Raw genomic sequence first — 27,201 nt, 5'->3', positions numbered from 1 at the left:
CAACTGACCCAATAGACCCAACAGCCGGTCGGCCCACCACGTATTGTGTTCCCTCCAAAGCCAGTGTTAAGTGTGGAAGCAGCTCACCTATTTGTCATGCATCTAACTAATGTCTTCTCTCCATCGTTGGGGCGCTTGTACACCCTGACGGTGTCTCATAGACTGATCACATACATGGGACGGTGTCACCAAGTACAGGTTCCCGATGCAGAGAAGACACTACAGAAGGTGCTCGGTGAATAGGTGAGCTTCTTCCACACTTCGGGCCGGGGGAAGGGAGGATATTACATGGGGGGAGGTGGCAGGCAGAGGTGCTAGGGCAATTTCCAATAGAATAAAAACAGAAAACCCTTGCGCCTCAACCAATAATTAGTTGAAATTTGCTTTAATATATCAAAATATAAACGAAGTATTTCTCCACAGTATAATACCAGCACCGAAAATTCCCAGACATACAATGTTCTTTCCGACCAGCAAATGTCCACGCACACCTGTTCCTACTTACACTCAAACTGTCCTGACATCCTTACTGACAACCCATTCACATATGTACATCCACAAGTTTCAGCACTTAAATAACATTTCTCCCATAACATTGCTTTGAAAATATAAAAGTTTTAAAATTTCTTATCAGACCCAATGGTCTCTATTGTTATGCCAGACGTTTTTACTTGTATAGTGTACTTCTTACTGTAGTAGCACAATGTGCTTCAATGTCCTATAACAAGTGCTCGGATTGATTTGATCCTTGATTTAGGGACAAATATTGAATGTCTATATACGTGTGTAATCAGCACACTTCAATAGATCCAACAGACAGCCTTCATACTCACGCTCCCAGGTTGCGCGAGTCGAAAGTCCTTCGCATCCGGAATGTATATCGGAGGGAGAGGAGGAGAAGGAGGCAGGTTGAATCCGTGGGTTTGTTTCCAAGTTGTGTGGCCGCGGCCGCTGCTGCCTACACGGGCTGGTGTGTGCTTACAAAAACCCAATACGGATACCGCTCAGAGGTCCTGGAAGTTGCTGCTACGTGACGTCACTACGCAGTACCACCAATTAGGCCGACATGTTTCGAAAGGGAACGCCTTTCTTCTTCAGGGCTAAGTGATTGGTGCTGACTGTTCCTCTTTTATCCAGCCTCTACTCCCCCACTCCTCCCCCTATGCTGATACTTTTCATTCATTGAATGCGAACAACTCGATGTCTTGATTCAAGCCCGCAGGCGCCAAGGAGTTCAAAGTAAAAATCCAATACGATTCTCGCCGTGACATGGCTTTTATATAGTCTCCTCCTCTTCAGCTTAATGGTACATTTTGTATTGCGTAGAATTTCAGCAGTGCTGTGCTCCCTTTTTGGCAATACTTGAAATGTTTCCCCAATGGGTACTTCTCATCTTTTTTCTGTATATATTTTATGTGTTCTGCCACTCTTTCAAATAGTTTCCTTTTTGTTCTCCCAACATACTGCTTTCGGCAGCCACACTCAATAACATAAATGACCCCTTTGCTGTTACAGTGCAAATGTCCTTGTATTTTCAAGTTCTCTCCCGTATTTGTAGATTGGAAAGTTTCTCTCATACAGTCCTTCTTTGTATTTCTACACGGAAAGCACATAGTGCATCTTTTGAAGCTGCCACCTTCAATGTGGGGTTCCTTATTGTTTATTACTGTTGGAGCAATCATATTGTTTAAATTTTGAGCACGTCTGTATACCACTTTTGGTCTTTCTGACAAGATTCCATTTAGTGTCTTGTCATTCTGCAAAATATGCCAATATTTGTTAATAATACTTTTAATCCTAGGTGCCTTCTGGGTGTACTGTAATCTAATACACAGTGGGAAAACTCGTTCCCCTTTCACTTTCTCTTCAATTAACCTAGCCCTATCTAACTGTTTCACTTCCTATTCCACTTCCACAAGGTCCTCCAACTTATACTTTCTATCTAGAAAGCGCTTTTGAATTAAGCTTGACTGAACCTCACAGCTGAGTGACTCAAAAGTATACACAAAATTAAGAAGAAATCCAGGCATAAATTTTCAAAGTGATTTAAAGCTATTAATAAATGAAGGGAAGAGGGAAGGTATTTTGTCAACACATCTAGAAAGCGCTTTTGAATTAAGCTTGACTGAACCTCATAGTCAGTGTCATTGGAGCAATTCCTCTTTAAGCGCAAATATTGGCTCTTAGGTACATTGCTAAGCCATCTAAGGAGATGGCAACTGTCTAGATATATGTAGCTGTTCATGTCCACACTTTTAAAAAATGTTTTTGTGTTAAATTGATTGTTTTGGACATAAACAGTTAAATCTAAAAAATTAACTTCAAACTTACTGTATTCACAGGTAAAATTTAAATTAAAATCATTTGTGTTAAGCCACTTGAGGAATTGCTTCAAACTGACTTCATCGCCCTTCCAGATAAAAAATGCGTCGTCGATAAATTTTTTCGAGAGCACGAGCCTCGCTCCGGGGCCGCCAGCTCCCTGTAAAACTTGGAGCTCCCAATAAGCCATAAATAAATTTGCGAACCCGGGAGCGAAGCGCGTGCCCATCGCGGTGCCGACACGCTGCAAATAAAAGCTACCATTAAATTCTAAATAGTTATGAGTTAAAATGAATCTCATAGCCTCTGCAATGAAATCTACTTGAGCTTGGGGAATTTCAGTATTTTCTAAAAGGAAAAACTTGGTGGAATCTATTCCTTGTTGATGATCTATAACTGTGTACAGGGAACTGACATCTGCTACACACATAATATACTCATCACTCCACTTAATGCCCTCCAAGATACGCAAGAAGTGTCCTGTGTCTTTCAAATAGGTTGGGGTATGGATCACAGCTTGTTGAAGAAAATTATCTATATATTGTGATAAATTAGCAGTTAAAGATCCAATCCCGGAAATTATTGGTCTCCCCGGCGGATTCGTGACACTCTTGTGTATCTTAGGGAGGTGATAATAAACAGGCAATCTAGGATGTGTCTGCAAAATATAATCAGCCTCCTGTGTTGACAAAATACCTCCCTCTTCCCTTCATTTATTAATAGCTTTAAATCACTTTGAAAATTTATGCCTGGATTTCTTCTTAATTTTGTGTATACTTTTGAGTCACTCAGCTGTGAGGTTCAGTCAAGCTTAATTCAAAAGCGCTTTCTAGATAGAAAGTATAAGTTGGAGGACCTTGTGGAAGTGGAAGAGGAAGTGAAACAGTTAGATAGGGCTAGGTTAATTGAAGAGAAAGTGAAAGGGGAACGAGTTTTCCCACTGTGTATTAGATTACAGTACACCCAGCAGGCACCTAGGATTAAAAGTATTATCAACAAATATTGGCATATTTTGCAGAATGACAAGACACTAAATGGAATCTGGTCAGAAAGACCAAAAGTGGTATACAGACGTGCTCAAAATGTAAACAATATGATTGCTCCAACAGTAATAAACAATAAGGAACCCCACATTGAAGGTGGCAGCTTCAAAAGATGCACTATGTGCTTTCCGTGTAGAAATACAAAGAAGGACCGTATGAGAGAAACTTTCCAATCTAGAGACCATTGAATCTGATAAGAAATTTTAAAACGTTTATATTTTCAAAGCAATGTTATGGGAGAAATGTTATTTAAGTGCTGAAACTTGTGGATGTACATATGTGAATGGGTTGTCAGTAAGGATGTCCAGGACAGTTTGAGTGTTAGTAGGAACAGGTGTGCGTGGACATTTGCTGGTCGGAAAGAACATTGTATGTCTGGGAATTTTTGGTCCTGGTATTATACTGTGGAGAAATACTTCTTTTATATTTTGATATATTAAAGCAAATTTCAACTAATTATTGGTTGAGGCGCAAGGGTTTTCTGTTTTTATTCTTTGTTAATTTTATGGGCCATGGAACACTGACCCATTTCTCTATGCAGCCTATTATATAAAATCAAAGTTTAGCGCTGCAATCATCTGGTTTTTGCTCAATTTCCAATAGATTTTATGCTAAAATAAGATTCAATTAGAGAGGGGTGTATCAGATTGTCAGTTCTTTTGGCCATTTACTAGTGTGTGGCCATCTTTACAGCTACTAGGAGCCTTGAGCCTGCAAGGAGATTTGCACATCAGCAGCAGGCAACCAAGGCCGGATTTATACTTTTTCAACCCCTAGGCCAAGTACGTTGGGGCTCCCGTTCGTTGTGCAACGGTGCCCCTCTCATTCCATGTGCAGCCCCCTCTTCCACGTGTAACACATTCACCGCTGACCCTCTCTTTCATGAACAGCTCCCTAACACATCAACTTCCCTTTTCATTTGTTGCCAACTCTTTCATGTGTAGCAACCCCTATGTCCTGTCCAGGTGTCCTCTGTTGGGCTGCAGCTGCCCAGGGCTCAGGCCTTTGTGGCTTTTCCAAAAATCCGACCCTGCAGGCAGCACAGCTACACACAAGACTATCCAGTTTGAGCAGTTAAGTTCCAAAGATAATACTTCTTTTGAAATCCTTCCCCCCCCCCCCCCCCCGCTGTTCCCTTACCTTCCCAGTACAGAACAAGCCTTCCCTTCTCACAGTTCCATCAGCAATCTTCTCCCTGATTGCACGTCCTACCTCGGCTTCATTTCCATAAATATAGGCACCATCGATATGGCGATATCCAATGTCAATGGCCACTTTGGTTGCTTCCACCGCCAGTTCCCTGGGAAACTAAAATCAAAGATGAGAATGCTGCTAAACCTGTCTAGCTTCTCTCAAACTTACAACTCGCTAACATTTAAAGCCCCATCTGCATACAGATAAAATGGCGCAGAGTGAAAAATGGCGCACCGTTCTGCCGATCATAAAACGCTATTTACCGTTAATGTAAATACATTAAAACGCTAAATAGCATTTTTATAAAACATTAGCGGAACGGTGCGCCATTGAAAATTGCAGGGGCGGGTAGTTAGGCAGCGGGGGGGGGGGGGGGGGGGGAGGGAGGGGTTGGGATGGAGAGGCAGCGGAACACTAGGCAGCGGGTGGTCGGGTTGGAGAGGCAGCGGGACACTAGGCAGCTGGTGGTCGGGTTGGAGAGGCAGCGGGACACTAGGCAGCGGGTGGTCGGGTTGGAGAGGCAGCGGGACACTAGGCAGCAGGGGGTCGGGATGGAGAGGCAGCGGGACACTAGGCAGCGGGTGGTCGGGTTGGAGAGGCAGCGGGACACTAGGCAGCGGGTGGTCGGGTTGGAGAGGCAGCGGGACACTAGGCAGCAGGGGGTCGGGATGGAGAGGCAGCGGGACACTAGGCAGCGGGTGGTCGGGTTGGAGAGGCAGCGGGAAACTAGGCAGCGGGTGGTCGGGTTGGAGAGGCAGCGGGACACTAGGCAGCGGGTGGTCGGGTTGGAGAGGCAGCGGGACACTAGGCAGCAGGGGGTCGGGATGGAGAGGCAGCGGGACACTAGGCAGCTGGTGGTCGGGTTGGAGAGGCAGCGGGACACTAGGCAGCGGGTGGTCGGGTTGGAGAGGCAGCGGGGGGGGAGAGGGGTCGGGATGGAGAGGCAGCGGGACACTAGGCAGCGGGTGGTCGGGTTGGAGAGGCAGCGGGACACTAGGCAGCGGGTGGTCGGGTTGGAGAGGCAGCGGGACACTAGGCAGCAGGGGGTCGGGATGGAGAGGCAGCGGGACACTAGGCAGCTGGTGGTCGGGTTGGAGAGGCAGTGGGACACTAGGCAGCGGGTGGTCGGGTTGGAGAGGCAGCGGGACACTAGGCAGCAGGGGGTCGGGATGGAGAGGCAGCGGGACACTAGGCAGCGGGTGGTCGGGTTGGAGAGGCAGCGGGACCCTAGGCAGCGGGTGGTCGGGTTGGAGAGGCAGCGGGACACTAGGCAGCAGGGCGGAGGGAGGAGGATTAGGTGGAGGGAGGATTAAGTAGAATTGGTATACATTACCGTGTCACGGCCAGCAATCGCTCCTTCATTTCATAGTTAGCTTGCAGGAGTCCTGTATCCAGCCAATCACCATACGGAAACTATAGCTGCATGGTGATTGGCTGGATGCAGGACTACAGCAAACTAACAGAAGAAGTGAAGGAGCGATCAGCGGCCGGGACAAGGTAATGTATATCAATGCTACCTAATCCTCCCTCCACCTAATCCTCCTCCCGCTCCGTCTATCCTCGATCCCTGCTGCCTAACAATTTTTAACATATAAAACGATAAATATTGTTTTATGTTAATTACTGCTGCGCCATTTTTATACCTTTGGCGTTTTGAGCACCATTTTTGCCTGTTCCTCCCCATCTACACCATAAAATTTTTTATGCGATCCGATTAATTGATTCGATTGGATTCAATCTGACATGTCCAATCGGGATTCAATTCGATAGTGTGGTCGAATGCCATTGCAAAACAATGGCAAATCTATCACACTACCGATCGAATCGAATCCCGATCGGACATGTTGGATTGAATCGAATGACACAAAAAGATTGAATGGTGTAGATGGGGCTGAAAATCTCTAACAGGTAAGATCAGATTTATCATACAACCAAAATGATGCTGAATCTACTGTGGCAGCTGGGAGTAAACTTTCTGCTGTACTTTAAAGAAAACCTGAGATGGGACTATGAGAGGCTATATTTATACTTACCTGGGGGTCCTTCAGCCCCATGAGGCTTGTGGGCTCCCTCCCTCGCCATCCTCCAGGGTGGCTCTGTTATCTTCTAATTCTCCCCAGCTACCCCCTGCCATGCTCCCGCAGCCAGGAGCGCTCTGCATCTGCACAGTAGTACTGCGCAGGGCTACAGGCATACAATGGTCCCAGGCACGGGAGCACGGTGGGGGTACTTGCGGTCGGGCTGCACATGAGCACACGACTGTCCAAATTACCAGGGATAATTAAGGTGGCCATACACTGGTCGATTTGCCATCAGATCCGACCAACAGATAGATCCCTCTCTGATCGAATCAGAGAGGGATTGTATGGCTGCCTTTACTGCAAACAGATTGTGAATCGATTTCAGCATGAAACCAATCACACTCTTTGAAGCTGCCGTTGCTGCCGCCGCCCCCGGGCCTCCATATACATTACCTGCTCCGGACGGCGTGTGTCCCCTGGTCTCCGCTGTCCCTTCTCCATGCTCGGCTCCTCCAGCTTCACTGAACTTCCTGCTGGGGAAGTTTAAACAGTAGAGGGCGCTCTACTGTTTAAACTGCCTGCCGGGACAGGAAGTAAAGTGAAGCTGGAGGAGCCGAGCACAGAGAAGGGACAGCGGAGACCAGGGGACACGCCGGCCGGAGCAGGTAATGTATTGCCGCTAGCGTCGGTCGTCGGGCATTCGAACGTCGCTATCGACACACTCCCAACCTGCCGGCGATCGAGCAAAGTCTTCCGCACGGACGGATCAATGGGAATCGACAGGAACAGCACTTTAAATGGGGCGAATCGCCCCACCAGGGGCTGAGATATACTCCTACGCGGCATAGCCCGAGCTCAGCTCGGGCTTACCGCCAGGAAGGTTAAGACTGAACTGCCAATATGAACGGCGTGAACATTTTAAATTTGATTCTGTGGGAACAAGTGAAAAAAAACAAGTTTTCAAAAAGACCTTCTAGTTTTTGAGAAAATCGATTTTAAAAAAATGCAAAGAAAAAAAACATTTTGCTGCATTACACTGAAGGCAACTGAGGAACAGAGGTGACACAGAGGAAGACACTGGAAGCACAGGGGATTATAGAGTAGACAGGGGTAGCACGGTGTTTCAAATTATGGACAGATTCAGGATAAAGAGGAACTGTAATGAAAAAAAAAAATTAATAAAATTGCTTAATTTTTTTTTTACAATATTCATTTATAGATTAATTAGTCAGTGTTTTCCCATTGTAAAATCTTTCCTCTCCCTGATTTACATTCTGAAATTTATCACTGGTGTTGACATCTTTAGTTCTGCCAGGTGATCTTAGCGGAATGTTCATTATTGAGAGTTCTTCTATGCACAGAGGGTGCTATTGCTTGTTTGACGGTTAGAAAAAGCTGTCATTCCTCACAATGCAACGAGGTTCACAGACAGCAAACTGTCAGGACCATGGTCATGACATCATACTGTGGGAGGGGTTTCACCGCAATCTACGCCATATCGATGCCCCTGATGATCTATTTGAGAAAAGGTAAAGATTTCCTGTGGGAAATGGGATATCAGCTACTGATTGGAATGAAGTTCAATCCTTGGTTGCAGTTCCTCTATGAACGAACCAAGAGGCCTCTTTCCCATTGCGTTTCCGCTAGCGTGTCCATCCGCGTTGGGCTTTTTTAGAGGCTTTTTCCCCTCTCCCAGCGCTTGGGTGGGCAAAGCGGTTTTGTTAAAAGCGCTTTTCTAAGTTCTTTTCCCGAGCGTTTTTTCATTTCACTCCCTGACGCAAGTCAGGAAGTGAACTCTTTGACCCGGAAAAGTATAAAAACAATGTATTTATTCTTACAAAGCGATTTTGTGAGCGTTTTTCATTTTTCCTATACCTTCCATTAACCCTCCTGGCGGTATGAAACATTCCGAAACACAGCAGTTTTTTTTTTTTTTAAATCATGTAGCGAGCCCAGGGCTCGCTACATGATAGCCGCTGCTCAGCGGCATCCCCCCGCCCGCTTTTCCGATAAGGAAATCCCGTTCAAAGAACAGGATTTCCTGGAGGGCTTCCCCCGTCGCCATGGTGACGGGGCGGGATGACGTCACCGACGTCGTGACGTCATTGGGAGTCCCGATCCACCCCTCGGCGCTGCCTGGCACTGAATGGTAGTGTTGGGCGAACAGTGTTCGCCACTGTTCGGGTTCTGCAGAACATCACCCTGTTCGGGTGATGTTCGAGTTCGGCCGAACACCTGATGGTGTTCGGCCTTTTAAGTTCGGGTTCGGCCCGAACTATTGAATGGCCGCCGACAGGGCCGAACAGGGCCCCTGTTCGGCCGAACAGGGCCCTGTTCGCCCGAACATGCCGCAATACGGCCCCCCTATGGGGTCGCAGGCATAAGGGGGGAGCATGCCCCGATCGCGGGGGGGGGGGGGGGTCGGAAATTCCCCCCACCCCCTCCACTAGCGCTCCCCCCTCTGCCCGCTTCCCCATACAAAAGTTTAAGGAAAGTACCTGCGGTAGTGGATGGCCTGGCAGTGGCACTGTGGAGTGAGGAGGAGGAGTCCGGAGAGTGACGCGTTGAGGGAGGCCGGGCAGCGGGCGTGAGGTCAGAGAAAGGGCGGAAGTACCACAAGGGTACTACCGCTGAACCGCCCGCTGCCCGGCCTCCCTCAACACGTCATTCTCCGGACTCCTCCTCCTCACTCCACAGTGCCACTGCCAGGTCATCCACTACCACAGGTACTTTCCTGAAACTTTTGTATGGGGAAGCGGGCAGAGGGGGGAGCGCTAGCGGAGGGGGTGGGGGGAATTTCCGACCCCCCCCCCCGCGATCGGGGCATGCTCCCCCCTTATGCCTGCGACCCCATAGGGCCCCCAAAAGCGGGATGTTCGGGAAGTTCGGGGTTCGGCCCGAACATGCCGAACATCTCAGCCATGTTCGGCGAACTTTCCCGAACCCGAACATCCAGGTGTTCGCCCATCACTACTGAATGGCCAGGCAGCGCACGGGGTCTGGGGGGGGGGCGCGCGCCGCAACGGATAGCGGCGATCGGGAGCGGGGCGGCAGCGATCGGTGTGCTGGCGCAGCTAGCAAAGTGCTAGCTGCGTCCAGCAGAAAAAAAAAATTATGTAAATCGGCCCAGCAGGGCCTGAGCGGCACCCTCCGGCGGCTTACCCCGTGTCACACACGGGGTTACCGCCAAGGAGGTTAAGGCGGAATTGCCTCAAAAATAGCCCATGCACCGCTTATCTGAATGGATCGGAAATGAACTGCTCAAATGTGAACTTTGTCATAAGACAATCATTGCACAAGCGCTTTCAGGACGATTTTGAAAATCGCCAGTACTTAAAAAATCTCAAAAACACCCCTAGTGTGAACGAGCTCTCACAGTCCTTATCTTGTTCATTAACCGGGGACTACCTGTATATTATTTCTCACACGTATAGTTATATACCGGTAATAGAATTATCCTCTAGAGAATCTGACCTCTTATAGCATTCTGGCAAGTGTACACTTACTTTTTCTGGAGCGTAGGTACCAAACCCAATCACTGGCATGTTGTGGCCACTGTTCATAGCTAGGACCGAGTTTGGTTGGAGATCCATAGATTCTTTGTTTCTCTGGCTCTGTTGAAGACCCCTCGGATATTGGCAGTATAATGCTCGTGTATCCCCTTATGAAATATCCTTCTGTCCCAGTCACAGATACATTGTTACAGATGCTGAATACTTGTGGAACTAGCCTATACTGGCAGAAATACTGCGTTAAGAAAAAAAAAAAAAAAAAAAAAAAAAAAAAAGGACCGTAATTGTACCGTCATTTTCAATCTTCAAGAACCTTGAGAAGTTATTTTTCCCCCAAAACCAGTCTGAATGAAAAAAAAAAACACAAGATAGCAAAAAAAGAAAAAAAAATCTCAGATTAAACCACCTGGAGCATTAGATCTGCTTGAGGCTACTTTCAATGGGACGTTGCATTTTGATGCGACGTTAAAGTCGCAACGCAAACTAACAATGCAACGTCCCAAAAATGTCACAACGCAACTCTATGCCCTGTTATCGTTGCATACAGTAGGCATACAGGCAATGAAAAGTATGCTTCCAGGTCATTACTGCGCATGTGCAAACAGTCCAACGCAGTTAATAACGTGTATAACGCACAGCATGCAGCACTTTCTAACGCTACACGTTATACACAAACGCAACGTGTGCACTGTGAATGTTGCACAGACTTAGCATTGCTGTGCGTTATTCCACGTTAAAACATTTTCTAACGTCGCACTCGCACTGTGAAAGAGGCCTGAGTGTTTCGTTACACAGAAGCGCATTAAAACAAAATCGCACATATTGTAAATCTATGAGCCGCACAAAAATTGCATTGGTGTGCTATTCCCAATGCAATTTTGTGTGCATTTTAAAATCGCACAGTGTGTTCCTTCTACTTGCTTACAATGCTTTCCTATTAAAAAGTGATTCACATCACATGCGCTTTTGTTTAAAACACTTCAAAACTGATATTATAATTATTTTTTTCACACAGACAAGTGTGCTCCCAGCCTCGATGATTTATAATAATCATTAATGCAAATCTGTACTTAAAACTGTAAGGATAGGGATATGGAGGCTGCCATATTTATTTCCCTTTAAACAGTACCAGTTGCCTGGCTGTCCTGCTGATCCTCTGCCTCTAATACTTTTATCCATAGACCCAGATCAGATGTTTCTGACATTATTGTCAGATCTGACTAGATTAGCTGCATGCTTGTTTCTGGTGTTATTCAGACACTGCTGCAGTGAAATAGATCAGCAGGACGCGTACGTTAAAAAGGGGCGCTGGGAAAAAAGGGCGCGGGGTTTTAAACGATAAACATGGATAACGTTTAAAAATATAATGTACTATATTTCGTTTAAAAATAATGTTTTATAAAGTTATAAATCATTAAATAATGTTCATGAAATCGGCAATTGTGAAAACGTTAATCTTCCGTTTAAAAAGTGAAACGTATAATAACGTTTAAAATAAAATTAGTAAGTAACCCTCCCTGTACCTACCCCTAACCCCTAGACCCCCGTATTGGTGCCTAAACCTAAGACCCCCCTGGTGGTGCCTAAACCTAAGACCCCCCTGGTGGTGCCTAAACCTAAGACCCCCCTGGTGGTGCCTAAACCTAAGACCCCCTGGTGGTGCCTAAACCTAAGACCCCCCTGGTGGTGCCTAAACCTAAGACCCCCCTGGTGGTGCCTAAACCTGAGACCCCCCTGGTGGTGCCTAAACCTAAGACCCCCCCTGATGGTGCCTAAACCTAAGACCCCCCTGGTGGTGCCTAAACCTAAGACCCCCCTGGTGGTGCCTAAACCTAAGACCCCCCTGGTGGTGCCTAAACCTAAGACCCCCCTGGTGGTGCCTAAACCTAAGACCCCCCTGGTGGTGCCTAAACCTAAGACCCCCCTGTGATAAGCAATAATAACGTTTCAAAAACATATTGTGCGTTTTTTTCGTTTAAAAATAATGTAAAAAAAAAAAAAATTGTACTGTTTTTCGTTTCAAAATAATGTTTGAAAAAAAATTGTACTGTTTTTCGTTTAAAAATAATATTAAAAAATGTATGAATCATTAAATAATGTGTAATCATGAGAAGCAGTAATAAAACATTAAGTCTCCGGGCGCCGCTTTTAAAACGTTATTTTTCTCCGGCGCCCTTTTTTCCTATCGGGCGTCCATTAAACGATATTTATTATGGGAGTGAATGGCGGCGCCCGATTTGTCCACTAGCCTCCTGCGCCCTTTTTTACTGTTACCCAGCAGGACTGCCTGGCAACTGTTATTGTTTAACAGGAAATATGTCAGACTCCATATCTCTCCCTATACAGTTGTCCTTTAAATTGTTTTTTTTCTTTTTTACTGTAACCTACTCAGTGGCATATCTAGGGGAAATTGCGCCCTCTACAAACACTCACCACACCCATGTCTTGGTAGCTTGGTAGGATAAGGCATTATATGGAAAAAAGTGACAACAGGAAGCATGCAATCAAGCTGTGTTCTGTGGTGTACATTTAAAATGGCCGCGGCTACATTTCGGCACAGGGTGCAGCTGAAAGACGGTTTAACCTGCTGCAGGCAGACTCCTGACTGGGGGGCACTAATGTTATTCCCCCTCCAAGTTGTCGCAACTTAGGGGGAAATACATAATTTGGACACAAGCTATTGCCGACGGCCATATTACCTTTTTGTTTTTTCTAAGGCCTCTTTCACACTGGGTTGGTTCAGAAACGTTGTAAAAAGTGCATAATAAAAAAACACATGCGTTTGCGCGCGCTTTACTGCCTGTTTCAGTGCGTTGCGGTGCGCTTTTTAACCATGTTTTGCTCATTGTAGCAGTTGTCAATAAAGCTTTGGTTTCATATGAAAATGTTTGTTTTTTTCAATTAGGCGTAAAAAAAGGCACGCGCTTCTATGCGCTAAAAAAGTGCATCCATTCACTTGCATTGATGTGCGCTTTACAGCTCAACACACAGAGATGCATGCAACACTACGGTTTTGTAACACAGCTCAGCGCAGCACATAGATGTGAACCAGGCACATTTAATTACCGTATATTCCAGCGTATAAGACTACTGGGCATATAAGACGACCCCCCAACTTTTCCAGTTAAAATATAGAGTTTAGGATATACTTGCCATATAAGCTTACCCTTCTTCCAAATAAAAAAAAAATCATATACTGGTGCTATGTATGAACAGATACTCTTGCTGTACTGTATGTGGTACCCAGTATATAGGCGATTGACTGGTTGGATTGGTCAACTCGCCTTCTCCCTAAGTGGATTGGTCAGCTCTCCTTGTCTACCTTTTTATCAGAGTGGTATTGAAGAACAGATCACGCTGTGCCCATAAAACACCCCTGTTTCACCCTTCTGGCCTCCCTTTATCCTCTTTACCTCCTTCTCTGCCTCTCAGATCTCGCACATGTGCACCTGCGCAGTTTCACTACAGTCCTCACCAGCAAAATCGGAGAGTCGGTATCAGGATAGGGCGTATCACCCAGCATCAATGACACCCGACGTATAAGACGACCAGGGCCGCCATCAGAAATTTTGGGGCCCCTCACAAATCATCAGTCCGCCCCCCTCCCCCATAACTGAGAAATGTGCGTAGCCATTACATGTTGGCAGAGCTAGTTGGAGGCTTGCTGTCCACAAATTAATCACGAATAACCACGGTGGATACTCGTGATTCAAGTTAGCTCCAATTGCCACAGCTGAGCGGCTAGATGCGGCGGGGTTAATTACCCAGAACGCCACTCTCCACCCAGCGTTTCAACGAGGTGCAAGTGTCCGAATGGACGCGTTGCAAGCCTCGATATCGAGCACTTCCTCCTTCAAGCCGGAAGGAGGAAGTGCTCCATCATTTTTTTAGAACCTCCCAGTTTTCTTTTCTGTTTAAAAAAGCTAAAAAAAGTAGGTTTGATGCTATTGTCTCATATGGTAATGATTCAGCTATTCCCATAGTCTCGCAGTTAGCAATCATGTGACCCCCAACAAGACAAATTCAGCAATCATGAGGCCCCCAACAAACCATGAGGCCCCCAACAAGACAAATTCAGCAATCATGAGGCCCCCAACAAGACAAATTCAGCAATCATGAGGCCCCCAACAAGACAAATTCAGCAATCATGAGGCCCCCAACAAATCATGAGGCCCCCAACAAGACAAATTCAGTAATCTTGAGGCTCCCAACAAATCATGAGGCCCCCAACAAGTAAAAATTCAATCATTAGGCCCCCAACAAGACAAATTCAGCAGTCATGAGGCACATAAATAGACAGCATTTCACATAAATAGGCAGAATGACCCCTTATGGTAGACACCTCTCACCTGGATTCTGACAGGGACCCCCAGGTTAGGTAGTGAGTGACATGGAGCCCTTTAGGCAGTGAGTGACAGGGAGCCCTTTTAGGTAGTGAGTGAGTGACAGGGAGCCCCTTTAGGTAGTGAGTGAGTGCCAGGGAGCCCCTTTAGGTAGTGAGTGAGTGCCAGGGAGCCCCTTTAGGTAGTGAGTGAGTGCCAGGGTGCCCCTTTAGGTAGTGAGTGAGTGCCAGGGAGCCCCTTTAGGTAGTGAGTGAGTGACAGGGAGGCCCTTTAGCAAGTGAGTGAGTGACAGGGAGGCCCTTTAGCAAGTGAGTGAGTGACAGGGAGGCCATTTAGCAAGAGTGACAGGGAGGCCCTTTAGCAAGTGAGTGAGTGACAGGGAGGCCCTTTAGCAAGTGAGTGAGTGACAGGGAGGCCCTTTAGCAAGTGAGTGAGTGACAGGGAGGCCCTTTAGCAAGTGAGTGAGTGACAGGGAGCCCCTTTAGCAAGTGAGTGAGTGCCAGGGAGCCCCTTTAGCAAGTGAGTGAGTGCCAGGGAGCCCCTTTAGCAAGTGAGTGAGTGACAGGGAGCCCCTTTAGCAAGTGAGTGAGTGACAGGGAGCCCCTTTAGCAAGTGAGTGAGTGCCAGGGAGCCCCTTTAGCAAGTGAGTGAGTGCCAGGGAGCCCCTTTAGCAAGTGAGTGAGTGCCAGGGAGCCCCTTTAGCAAGTGAGTGAGTGACAGGGAGCCCCTTTAGCAAGTGAGTGAGTGACAGGGAGCCCCTTTAGCAAGTGAGTGAGTGCCAGGGAGCCCCTTTAGCAAGTGAGTGAGTGACAGGGAGCCCCTTTAGCAAGTGAGTGAGTGACAGGGAGCCCCTTTAGCAAGTGAGTGAGTGACAGGGAGCCCCTTTAGCAAGTGAGTGAGTGACAGGGAGCCCCTTTAGCTAGTGAGTGAGTGACAGGGAGCCCCTTTAGCAAGTGAGTGAGTGACAGGGAGCCCCTTTAGCAAGTGAGTGAGTTAAAAGGAGGCCCCTTAGCAAGTGAGTGAGTGACAGGGAGCCCCTTTAGCAAGTGAGTGAGTGACAGGGAGCCCCTTTAGCAAGTGAGTGAGTGACAGGGAGCCCGTTTAGCAAGTGAGTGAGTGCCAGGGAGGCCCTTTAGCTAGTGAGTGAGTGACAGGGAGGCCCTTTAGCAAGTAAGTGAGTGACAGGGAGGCCCTTTAGCTAGTGAGTGAGTGACAGGGAGCCCCTTTAGCAAGTGAGTGAGTACCAGGGAGGGAGGCCCTTTAGCTAGTGAGTGAGTGACAGGGAGGCCCTTTAGCAAGTGAGTGAGTGACAGGGAGGCCCTTTAGCTAGTGAGTGACAGGGAGCAACCCCCCGCCGCCGCTTCCCCTACCTTGCAGCCAGCAGCCCAGCGTCAGACCTCAAGATCAGCGGCGACCCGACCAGTAAGAGCGGGCACCGGACACACCCGCTCTATATGCGGAAGTGATGTCGCTTCCGCATATCAGTGCGGGCGCTGGGTCCTAGCGCCCGCACTATTGTCGCCGCCTGATCGAGGTCTGACGCGGCGGCGGCGGCTAGAGGGATGGAGGGAGGGAGCAGCGGCCGGAGGGGTTGAGCGGCGGCCGGGCGGCACCCGCAGCGCCGCGGCGGGGATGGGGCCCCCCTGCAGGCCCCGGGCCCGTGACGAGAGTCACGGATGTCCCCCCCTGATGGCGGGCCTGAAGACGACCCCTGACTTTTCAGATGATTGTCAAGGGTTAAAAGGTATTCTTATACGCCAGAATATACAGTGCATGGGAAAATCAATAGCTTGCAGATTGCACAGGGCAGGGCGCTGTGAAAAGCGCACAGAAACGGCCCTGATGTGAACAAGGCCTGAATGCTACCTCCGGAGCTCAAATCAGTCACTGCACCGCTATAGGCATAATTCTTGCTACAGCCTATATTGCAGCACCCAAAGCACTGTGCCGAATTAGCCGATTCGCTGCTGTGAGCTACTAAAGAAAAACATATGTTTGATTCACAAAACCACAGACAATACATGGCAATTTTACTGCTATTTCCATCATTAAGGTAACACACACTGCATGTGGAAGAAGTTTTTTTTATGGCAGAATTTTTTCTTTTTTAAATATTCTGAGAAGAATACTTTTTAAATCGTGCCATTTTTCTGTCTATTGGAGATGCACCTATACAGTTGTGTTCATTAGTTTACATACCTTTTCAGAATTCATGATTTCTTAATCATTTTTCATATAATATGAATGACAACACAAAAACTTTTGTTTCATTCATGGTTAGTGGTTGGCTGAAGCCATTTATTATCAAACATCTGAAAAGTTTTTGTGTTATCATTCATAATCTATGAAAAACGGCTAAGAAATCATACATTTGACCAGCGTATGGAAACTTATGAAAACAACTGTATTAGTTATAGGGATGGCCATTTCCGATCCCGTGGAAATTCCAATTTACGTTTTTCCGATTTCTAATTTTCAAAGAAGTATTTTATTAGGTTTTTTTTGCATCAGGGAATGCAAAATATGAAAAAATTTTGGAAAAACGGAAATCTAAAAATGGATTTCTACGGAATTCAGTTTCTGATTTCTATTTTATGATCGGAAATGCGGATTTCCAATCAGAAATGCAGAAATTCCAATTCTGCTGAATCCGAATGAACATCCCTGATCAGTTAGAGATGTATTGAATAATTTTAATGACTCAACTATGACCCAATTCTAAAATAAAGAATCAATATCAATACCATCATGAGATCTTCCATCATTCCCAAGCTGAAGGTCAGGCCGGCTGGTGTTTGGTTATTCCTCTATGGTAGGCCTACTTGAATACTTCAAACTTTTTTTTTTCTTTTTTAAATCTGGACTATCCAGCCATTCCAGGTATTAATAAACACATTCATGGCATCACACCTAAACCTTCCTTACATGGGAATGATACATTTGCAAGTAAAATAATTACAAAACAAGTCAAAAATACTCACAGTTCTGGATTTCAACGTGAGAGCACACATAAAATTGTGCTGATTCTAAAGAGCTAGGCTGACTGATGAACATGTCTGGACTTGTTCCAAGGGGCACAAGCAGCCCGTCTGACCGTGTGGTCCTCAAACCAAATCCTTTAAATTGCATTTTTTTTTTTGTTCCTCGTAAATTTACCTTGGTATTTTACATTAAACAGATACTATATTTTCTGCATACATATGAAACATGTACTCCCTGTATGGCCTGGGCTAATCCTTGTGTGAAAAAGGAACGTGCTACCTAATTTTATATTTGTTTAAAAAATTTTAAACTGGAATTTTTTTTAGAAAAAAATTTAATTTTTAAAGAAAAATGTGTTTTAGTCCAAATTTTGTCATGTCACATACCAAATTAAAGCCAGACAAAAGGGCTTTAAAATGACACAGGTGTGTATCTCATCTGGTTCCAGAGAAAATGGCAGTTTAACATTTCTGGACACAGCAATTTTTTATAAAAATTAAAATAATTGATTAATAATTGGTAGATTATTAATGAGGTAGATTTTTTTTACCCATTTCTATTCATAACTATGTAAGAGCACTAGATACACCAAGTTTCATAAAAATCTGAGAGGTCAAGGCAGATTTCCATACAAAACTGAGTTGATTTGACATGGAATGACTATGGTGACCTCAAGGCTTGTAGCCACTAGTGTTGGGCGAACATCTAGATGTTCGGGTTCGGGCCGAACAGGCCGAACATGTCCGCGATGTTCGGGTGTTCGACCCGAACTCCGAACATAATGGAAGTCAATGGGGACCCGAACTTTTGTGCTTTGTAAAGCCTCCTTACATGCTACATACCCCAAATTTACAGGGTATGTGCACCTTGGGAGTGGGTACAAGAGGAAAAAAAAATTTAGCAAAAAGAGCTTATAGTTTTTGAGAAAATCGATTTTAAAGTTTCAAAGGGAAAACTGTCTTTTAAATGCGGGAAATGTCTGTTTTCTTTGCACAGGTAACATGCTTTTTGTCGGCATGCAGTCATAAATGTAATACATATAAGAGGTTCCAGGAAAAGGGACCGGTAATGCTAACCCAGCAGCAGCACACGTGATGGAACAGGAGGAGGGTGGCGCAGGAGGAGAAGGCCACGCTTTGAGACACAACAACCCAGGCCTTGCATGAGGACAAGAAGCGTGCGGATAGCATGCTTTGTACCACCATGCAGTCATAAATGTAATAAAGATAAGTGGTTCAATAAACAGGGACCACGCGGCAACGCTAACCCAGCAGCAGCACACGTGATGGAACAGGAGGAGGCGCAGGAGGAGAAGGCCACGCTTTGTGAGACACAACAACCCAGGCCTTGCATGAGGACAAAAAGCGTGCGGAGAGCATGCTTTGTACCGCCATGTAGTCATAAATGTAATAAAGATAAGAGGTTCAATAAACAGGGACCACGCGGCAACGCTAACCCAGCAGCAGCAGCAGCAGCAGCACACGTGATGGAACAGGAGGAGGCGCAGGAGGAGAAGGCCACGCTTTGTGAGACACAACAACCCAGGCCTTGCATGAGGACAAAAAGCGTGCGGATAGCATGCTTTGTACCGCCATGTAGTCATAAATGTAATAAAGATAAGAGGTTCCATAAACAGGGACCACGCGGCAACGGTAACCCAGCAGCAGCAGCAGCAGCAGCAGCACACGTGATGGAACAGGAGGAGGCGCAGGAGGAGAAGGCCACGCTTTGTGAGACACAACAACCCAGGCCTTGCATGAGGACAAAAAGCGTGCGGATATAGCAGCAATGCTTTTTGCCGCCATGCAGTCATAAATGTAATACAGATGAGAGGTTCAATAAACAGGGACCGGAAACGCTAAACCATCCCAGATGTTCATCGGTCATGTTACTTGGTTGGGGTCCAGGAGTGTTGCGTAGTCGTTTCCAATCCAGGATTGATTCATTTTAATTTGAGTCAGACGGTCTGCATTTTCTGTGGAGAGGCGGATACGCCGATCTGTGATGATGCCTCCGGCAGCACTGAAACAGCGTTCCGACATAACGCTGGCTGCCGGGCAAGCCAGCACCTCTATTGCGTACATTGCCAGTTCGTGCCAGGTGTCTAGCTTCATGCCCGGTTTCAGGTCCAGCGGTGCCAGCCACAAATCCGTCTGTTCCTTTATTCCCCTCCAAATTTCCTCCCCTGTGTGCTGCTTATCCCCAAGGCAGATCAGCTTCAGCAACGCTTGCTGACGCATGCCAACAGCTGTGCTGCACTGCTTCCACGATCCTACTGCTGCTGGTGCTGGGTTAGCATTTCCGGATGAGGTACAGCTTTGAGATGCGTTGGAGGAGAAGGAGTCAGAGAGGTAGGTGCTGCTGTTGTTATCCAGCTGTTTGCGGCGTGGGCAACACCCGCGCCGTAGCAGGTGAGGAATTGCTGCCAGGCTCCACAAGGTTCACCCAGTGCGCGGTAAGGGAGATGTATCGACCCTGGCCGAACGCACTCGTCCAGGTGTCAGTGGTGAGGTGAACCTTGCAGGCAACGGCATTCTTCAAGCTTCGGGTTATTTAGCTGACCACGTGCTCATGCAACTCAGGCACTGCAGAGCGCGCAAAGTGGTAGCGGCTGGGAACAACGTAACGTGGGATGGCCACTGACATCATGCCCTTGAAGCTGTTTGTCTCCACCACTCGATATGGCAGCATTTCGCAGGCCAGAAGCTTGGCTATGCTGGCTGGCTGTTACTGCCACGGCCCGGGGGTCATTTGCTGGCAATTTCCTCTTGTGCTCAAACATCTCAGAGACAGACAACTCAACCGTAGCGCTGCACACCGAAGGGCTGTTGGTTGTTGTGTTTGATGAACACTGGGAGACCTCAAGAGCACTAGTCCGGAAAGTGACAGTGTCAGCATCGTCTGATGTTTGTGAATGTTGTGAACCACGCAATGGCTGGGCTACTGCTGCTGCTGAGGCGGGTCTGGTGGTGAGTCTGGTGAACCCAAGGGAGGCAGTGTTGCTGGTGGTACCCTGTCCTGCCGCGTTTGCCCACAGAGTGGGATGTTTGGATAGAATGTGGCGGCTCATGCTGGTGGTGGAGAGGTTGTTAATACTTTTCCCCCTGCTCAGGCGGGTCTTGCACACCTTGCAAATCGCCATGGTAACATCCTCAGTGCAGTCTTCAAAGAAAGCCCAGACTTTAACTGGCTGAGGACTCGGACCTCGTGCGTGATGTGCTGGTGCTGCTTAACCCACTGCTGGACGCTTGAGAGGTCATCCAAGTAATTATCTGGTCCTGTTCTTTTGGATCTGTGAGGGTTGTTGTCCTGGACAACATGGGCAGTATTGAGTGGGTTTTCTTGGGTGCTCCCCTGTGGCCTGTACGTGAACCGTCAGGGGAAACACCTCTTCCCTTGCCCCTCCCTCTTTCACCGGATTTCTTCCTCATTTCACTTATCCTTAAAGTACACGCTGACTGGCAGCAGTACAGTGGCAGTACAGAAATGCTATACAGTGGTGGGTGAGCGGTGTACCACTATTGTCAGCAGTGACACAGAGCACAATGCTATACAGTGGCGGGTGAGCGGTGTACTACTGTTCCCAGCAGACACAGAGTGGAAGTAAACACAATGCTATATAGTGTGGCTGAGCCGTGTACACAGAGTGGCATTAAACACAATGCTATATAGTCTGCTATATAGTCACCCCGAACAGGGTGATGTTCTGCAGAACCCGAACAGTGGCAAACACTGTTCGCCCAACACTACTGGGAGGGAACGCAGATTTTAGTACCTAAACACACGATACAACATGTTTTCCGGGGTCGGACTCTGAGGCACATACAGATGGTCCCGATCATCATCCTCATCATACAACTCTTCTCCTGAGTCTGACCCACCCACCACCTCTGCCACCCCAACATCCCCAGACACAGACCCCTCATCGTCCTCAACATTAACTTGGGATGCTGGCCTGAGCCAGACCTCCTCCTCCACATCAGGCCCCATCATCTCCTCAATGGCAGCCCTCATTAATCGCTCTGGCGACGGACTGATGGACACAACGTTCTCCTCCGGGGAGGGCTGCTGCTGACCACTGGCTGCTGGGGTGGATGTTATAGCTTGCGTGGGGCGTTGGCTGTTGCTGTTGTTGGGAGTGCTGCTCACAGCGGAGGTCTCTGGGGAACTCATGTTGAGCTCATATAGTGGTTGACGGTGAGTGGAGTATTACTGATCCCAGCAATATACACACTGACTGGCAGAGTACGCAATGCTATATAGTGTGGCTGAGCGGTGTACACAGAGTGGCAGTAAACACAATGCTATATAGTCTGGCTGAGCGAGCGGTGTACTACTGTTCCCAGCAGAATCAGAGTGGCAGTAAACAATGGTATATAGTCTGGCTGAGCGGTGTACACAGAGTGTCAGTAAACAATGGTATATAGTCTGGCTGAGCGAGCGGTGTACTACTGTTCCCAGCAGAATCAGAGTGGCAGTAAACAATGGTATATAGTCTGGCTGAGCGGTGTACACAGAGTGTCAGTAAACAATGGTATATAGTCTGGCTGAGCGAGCGGTGTACTACTGTTCCCAGCAGAATCAGAGTGGCAGTAAACAATGGTATATAGTCTGGCTGAGCGGTGTACACAGAGTGTCAGTAAACAATGGTATATAGTCTGGCTGAGCGGTGTACACACAATGCTATATAGTCTGCTATATAGTGTCAGTAAACAATGGTATATAGTCTGGCTGAGCGAGCGGTGTACTACTGTTCCCAGCAGAATCAGAGTGGCAGTAAACAATGGTATATAGTCTGGCTGAGCGGTGTACACAGAGTTTCAGTAAACAATGGTATATAGTCTGGCTGAGCGGTGTACACAGAGTGTCAGTAAACAATGGTATATAGTCTGGCTGAGCGGTGTACACAGAGTGGCAGTAAACACAATGCTATATAGTCTGGCTGAGCGAGCGGTGTACTACTGTTCCCAGCAGAATCAGAGTGGCAGTAAACAATGGTATATAGTCTGGCTGAGCGGTGTACACAGAGTGTCAGTAAACAATGGTATATAGTCTGGCTGAGCGGTGTACACAGAGTGTCAGTAAACAATGGTATATAGTCTGGCTGAGCGGTGTACACAGAGTGGCAGTAAACACAATGCTATATACTCTGGCTGAGCGAGCGGTGTACTACTGTTCCCAGCAGACACAGAACAGTGAACAGAATGCTATATAGTGTGGCTGAGCGAGCGGTGTACCACTATTCCCAGCAGACACAGAACAGTGAACAGAATGCTATATAGTGTGGCTGAGCGGGCGGTGTACCACTATTCCCAGCAGACACAGAACAGTGAACAGAATGCTATATAGTGTGGATGAGCGAGCGGTGTACCACTATTCCCAGCAGACACAGAACAGTAAACAGAATGCTATATAGTGTGGCTGAGCGAGCGGTGTACCACTATTCCCAGCAGACACAGAACAGTGAACAGAATGCTATATAGTGTGGCTGAGCGAGCGGTGTACCACTATTCCCAGCAGACACAGAACAGTGCACAGAATGCTATATAGTGTGGCTGAGCGAGCGGTGTACCACTATTCCCAGCAGACACAGAACAGTAAACAGAATGCTATATAGTGTGGCTGAGCGAGCGGTGTACCACTATTCCCAGCAGACACAGAACAGTAAACAGAATGCTATATAGTGTGGCTGAGCGAGCGGTGTACCACTATTCCAAGCAGACACAGAACAGTGAACAGAATGCTATATAGTGTGGCTGAGCGAGCGGTGTACCACTATTCCCAGCAGACACAGAGTGGCAGTAAACAGAATGCTATATAGTGTGGCTGAGCGAGGTACACAGAGTGGCAGTAAACAGAATGCTATATAGTGTGGCTGAGCAAGCGGTGTACTACTATTCCCAGCAGACACAGAGTGGCAGTAAACAGAATGCTATATAGTGTGGCTGAGCGAGGTACACAGAGTGGCAGTAAACAGAATGCTATATAGTGTGGCTGAGCAAGCGGTGTACTACTGTTCCCAGCAGTGACACAATGACAGGGGGGACCCTGGCTAGCGTGGCTGGAGCGCGAACTACCCTGCCTGCCTACCCAAAGCTAAACCCACAGACAAATGGCGGAGATATGACGTGGTTCGGGTATTTATTTACCCGAACCACGTGACCGTTCGGCCAATCAGAGCGCGTTCGGGTCCGAACCACGTGACCCGTTCGGCCAATCACAGCGCTAGCCGAACGTTCGGGGAACGTTCGGCCATGCGCTCTTAGTTCGGCCATATGGCCGAACGGTTTGGCCGAGCACCGTCAGGTGTTCGGCCGAACTCGAACATCACCCGAACAGGGTGATGTTCTGCAGAACCCGAACAGTGGCGAACACTGTTCGCCCAACACTAGTAGCCACCACTCGATATTTTCGAAGATTTTTCTGAAGACCGGCGATTTTTTCTTTGTTGAGTGAAGAACGGTCTTTTCCGTGATCTCAATGATTTTTCCGATGACCAGCGATTTTTTTTGAATGTTTCTGCGATCTTGCAACATTAGTACAAGCACCCGATCACGTGGATGACGTTTAGCGATGTACACTGATAACTACCATCACGGTGGATCAGATCTTTAAGATCCCCGAAGACTCCGTGCAAAGTAGGGTGAAAACTTGACTTCCTGTCCGCGGCATGTATCATGTGCCGTTGTGTATGTTGCATGGCATCATGAGCAGAAGAGAAATCACTGAACGCTGGTCGTCAAGGGGAAATCGCTGGACACGTCGGAGGTGGGGGTGAGTAACTGATAACTGGGGGGGGGGGGGGGGGGGGAGGTTTGAGCTACCACTGTATTCCCTGTAATCTACTCACCGATCAGTAGTTATGCATCCTCTGTGTACACAAGCCGAAGCGATTGTCTCACACTATCTTGAATGTCCTGCTCAGGCAGAGGGTGGGATCACACAGGCAGCAGCAGAGACACTCTGACTGGTCACTTATTTCTGAAGATTGCTGTACACATGCTCATATCTCCCAACTTTTTGACATAAGAAAGAGGGCAACTAAGACACGCCCCTGCCAAACCTCTAACCACACCCCCACCACACCCGTTGCCATGCATATAACAGAATTCAGAACCAAAAGATGTGGTTTTATCATCCAGACCACACTGGTCCTTTCTATCATCATTAGTTTTTTTCTTCATTTTAAAGGAGTTATCAGGCATTTTTCAAAAAAAAAAAAAATTTTTACTCACCTGGAGCTTTCTCCCGCCCCTTGCAGCCGACTGTCCCACGCCGTTCTGGGTCTCCGCACACAGTGCAGAGGCAGACCCCGAGGTCGTCCTTACTGCGCCTGCGTGAACCACCACAGTCAATAAAGCCCACGTTGTACGCGGCTTACTGCGCAGGCGCAGAGGGGTTAGCCTCTGCATTGTGTGCGGAGACCGGGAGGTTGGCGGAGAGCGGAGAGTTCGGCGTGGGACAGTCGGCTGCAAGGGGCTGGAGAAAGCCCCAGGTGAGTTAAGCTTTTTTTTTTTTTTTTTTTTAAATGCCTGATAACTCCTTTAATGTTTGAAAAGAAGAAATATATCAATTTAATTGATGGAATAAAGTTTAGTCAGTTAGATACATTTTTTGTAGAAAAATACATCTATGAACAGAGATCTGTACATCAGTTATAAAAGAGGGACTGTAGCTATGTACGTGATGTGTCAACAGCTGTAGCATGGGGCACAGCTGATTGCAACAATCGCGGCACTGAACCTCCGCCCCTAACAATGCATCTGAGCCAGCCTGAACATTCTCCATCCACGCCTCTCCTCCATGACTCATATCATGTCATTATGCAATAACATCCCCCCCGAGTCACTGAGAATAGGTCTTCCCTGTGAGGATGAAGATGAGAGCGCATGGATGCCAGGACAGGTGAGCTGCTATTCTTTTTTTTTTTCTATTTTAGAAGCCAGCCAGACAGAGACATGACACAGCATTGCCATGTGACCCAATCCAAATCAAGCAAACGTCATCGGAGCTCTCTTGATTGGGTGGTTGTTTGCATCATCATTCTGTTATTAATACTATGTTTGTCTTTATTTATATATAGCTTCATATTACACATTACTGAACACCTTAAGGCGTGGTTCACAGTGGATAGTTGCATAATTTGCATAAGGCCCGGGCCACACTGGTGCAGATGGAAAACTGATGTGTGTAAAAACGGATCCGTTGAACGGATCAATTTTGAAAGGCATTAGTTTTCCATCTCCACTCCGTTAGTGTGCAGTCAATGTGATGCATCTGTCGATCCGGAAAATTACTGCAGATCCAAACTTTGCGGTCCGTCCATCAGATTGGGTGGAACAGATCTGTTCAAATGGACCAATGTGAATGGATTCTTAGGTTAGCATTGGACCTGTTAGCAATAGGGATGAGCAGAAATTACGGCTTTGCGTAATTATATACTTCTCAGACAGCACACCTGTCTTGCCACCGTTGGTCATGCCTGGTCACTTAAAGAACAGTTTATCAGATCAAAACGGCAACTGTCCGTTATGTGGGCAGATTGGGCTACAATGTGGGCATAACCTGCTTCTGAACGATATCTTACTATATATACACTATCTGAGCTATAATTACATCCTAGATGTCATCGCATGTTCTGGCTACATTTGTTCATATTTTTTCAAGTGAATAAAATCCTGCTTTTTTTAAAAAAAACGGCCAGTACTGGTCATCTTTTTCTGAACTTATACAAAATAATAAGCAGCGCTGAATGCAAAAATATGTTATGTGGCTATCATAAACATTAAGTGACCAAAGTCCAAATGTGACTGTTAATGCCCAATCCACGGGCGGATCGCTATAGTGAGATATGTGTATATCTTCAAAGCAATATTGTAATGTTCTAGCAGGGCTCAGTAACAGTTCATCAGATAAATGCTGGCTTAATACCACTTCACGAAACACCATGGGGTCCCCCCGTTCGTAGAGCAACTCACTAGAGGATGCGGCCGAACCAGCCTGATATCGCTTCTGGGGTATATGGCCACCCCACTGCCTCCAACAGCTCACTGTCGTCGTGTAAAAAAATTACGTGCAGCACCAGCCGCGCCCAGCTAGCGTTGTGTGTGACTTCGTCGCTCCGTAGCTCCGCCCTACGCATTACGTTGATTACAACTCATCAGGGGCTGATGAGTTGTAATCAACGTAACGCGTACGGCGGAGCTATGGAGCGACGAAGTCATACGCAACGCTAGCTGGACGCGGCTGGCGCTGCACGTAATTTTTTACACAACGACAGTGAGCTGTTGGAGGTTGCCAGTTGGAGGCAGTGGGGTGGCCATATACCCCAGAAGCGATATCGGGCTGGTTCGGCCGGTTCCTCTGTTGAGTTGCTCTACGAAGGGGGGGGGAACCCCATGGTGTTTCGTGAAGTGGTATTAAGCCAGCATTTATATTTTTTTGGACTATGCATAATTACACATCGTAATTTGCATTTATGCATCATAATGAGAAATTTTGTGAAAAAGCGTTATTTCATATGCAATGTAATTACGCATGAATTTATGCGTAATTTATGCATAATTTCATGCCGACTTTGGCGATAAATATACCAAAGCCCCCATACATGATATTGCTATCACAATTGCTACATATGTTAAGGGGAATAGTGGGTACAAGACAAAAAAAAATTAATTTTTCAAAAAGACCTTGTAGTTTTTGAGAAAATAGATTTTAAAAATACAAAGAAATGATTTTTAACCCATTCAGGTTCCGTCGTTTTTACGTGAGAAATGTTCACCTC

The 27,201-nt window shown here is 47.0% G+C and overlaps 1 protein-coding gene across 3 annotated transcripts in view; it reads right to left on the bottom strand.

Annotated features, from left to right (window-relative positions):
- The window catches only part of LOC137564314 (aldo-keto reductase family 1 member C15-like), a 67,334-nt gene that overhangs the window by 31,564 nt on the left and 8,569 nt on the right, over positions 1–27,201 (bottom strand). For all 3 annotated transcript variants that reach the window (XM_068278044.1, XM_068278042.1, XM_068278043.1), the window contains exons 2-3: positions 10,087–10,327; positions 4,506–4,673 (exon numbers count right to left, since the gene is read on the bottom strand). In XM_068278044.1, coding sequence (XP_068134145.1) covers positions 4,506–4,673; positions 10,087–10,173 — 255 coding nt within the window. In that variant the 5' untranslated portion in view covers positions 10,174–10,327. The remainder of the gene's footprint in view (positions 1–4,505; positions 4,674–10,086; positions 10,328–27,201) is intronic.

Source organism: Hyperolius riggenbachi, chromosome 3 (assembly GCF_040937935.1).
Source record: "Hyperolius riggenbachi isolate aHypRig1 chromosome 3, aHypRig1.pri, whole genome shotgun sequence".
NCBI classification, from domain to species: Eukaryota; Metazoa; Chordata; class Amphibia; order Anura; family Hyperoliidae; genus Hyperolius; species Hyperolius riggenbachi.
This window is presented reverse-complemented; position numbering and strand designations above follow the sequence as displayed.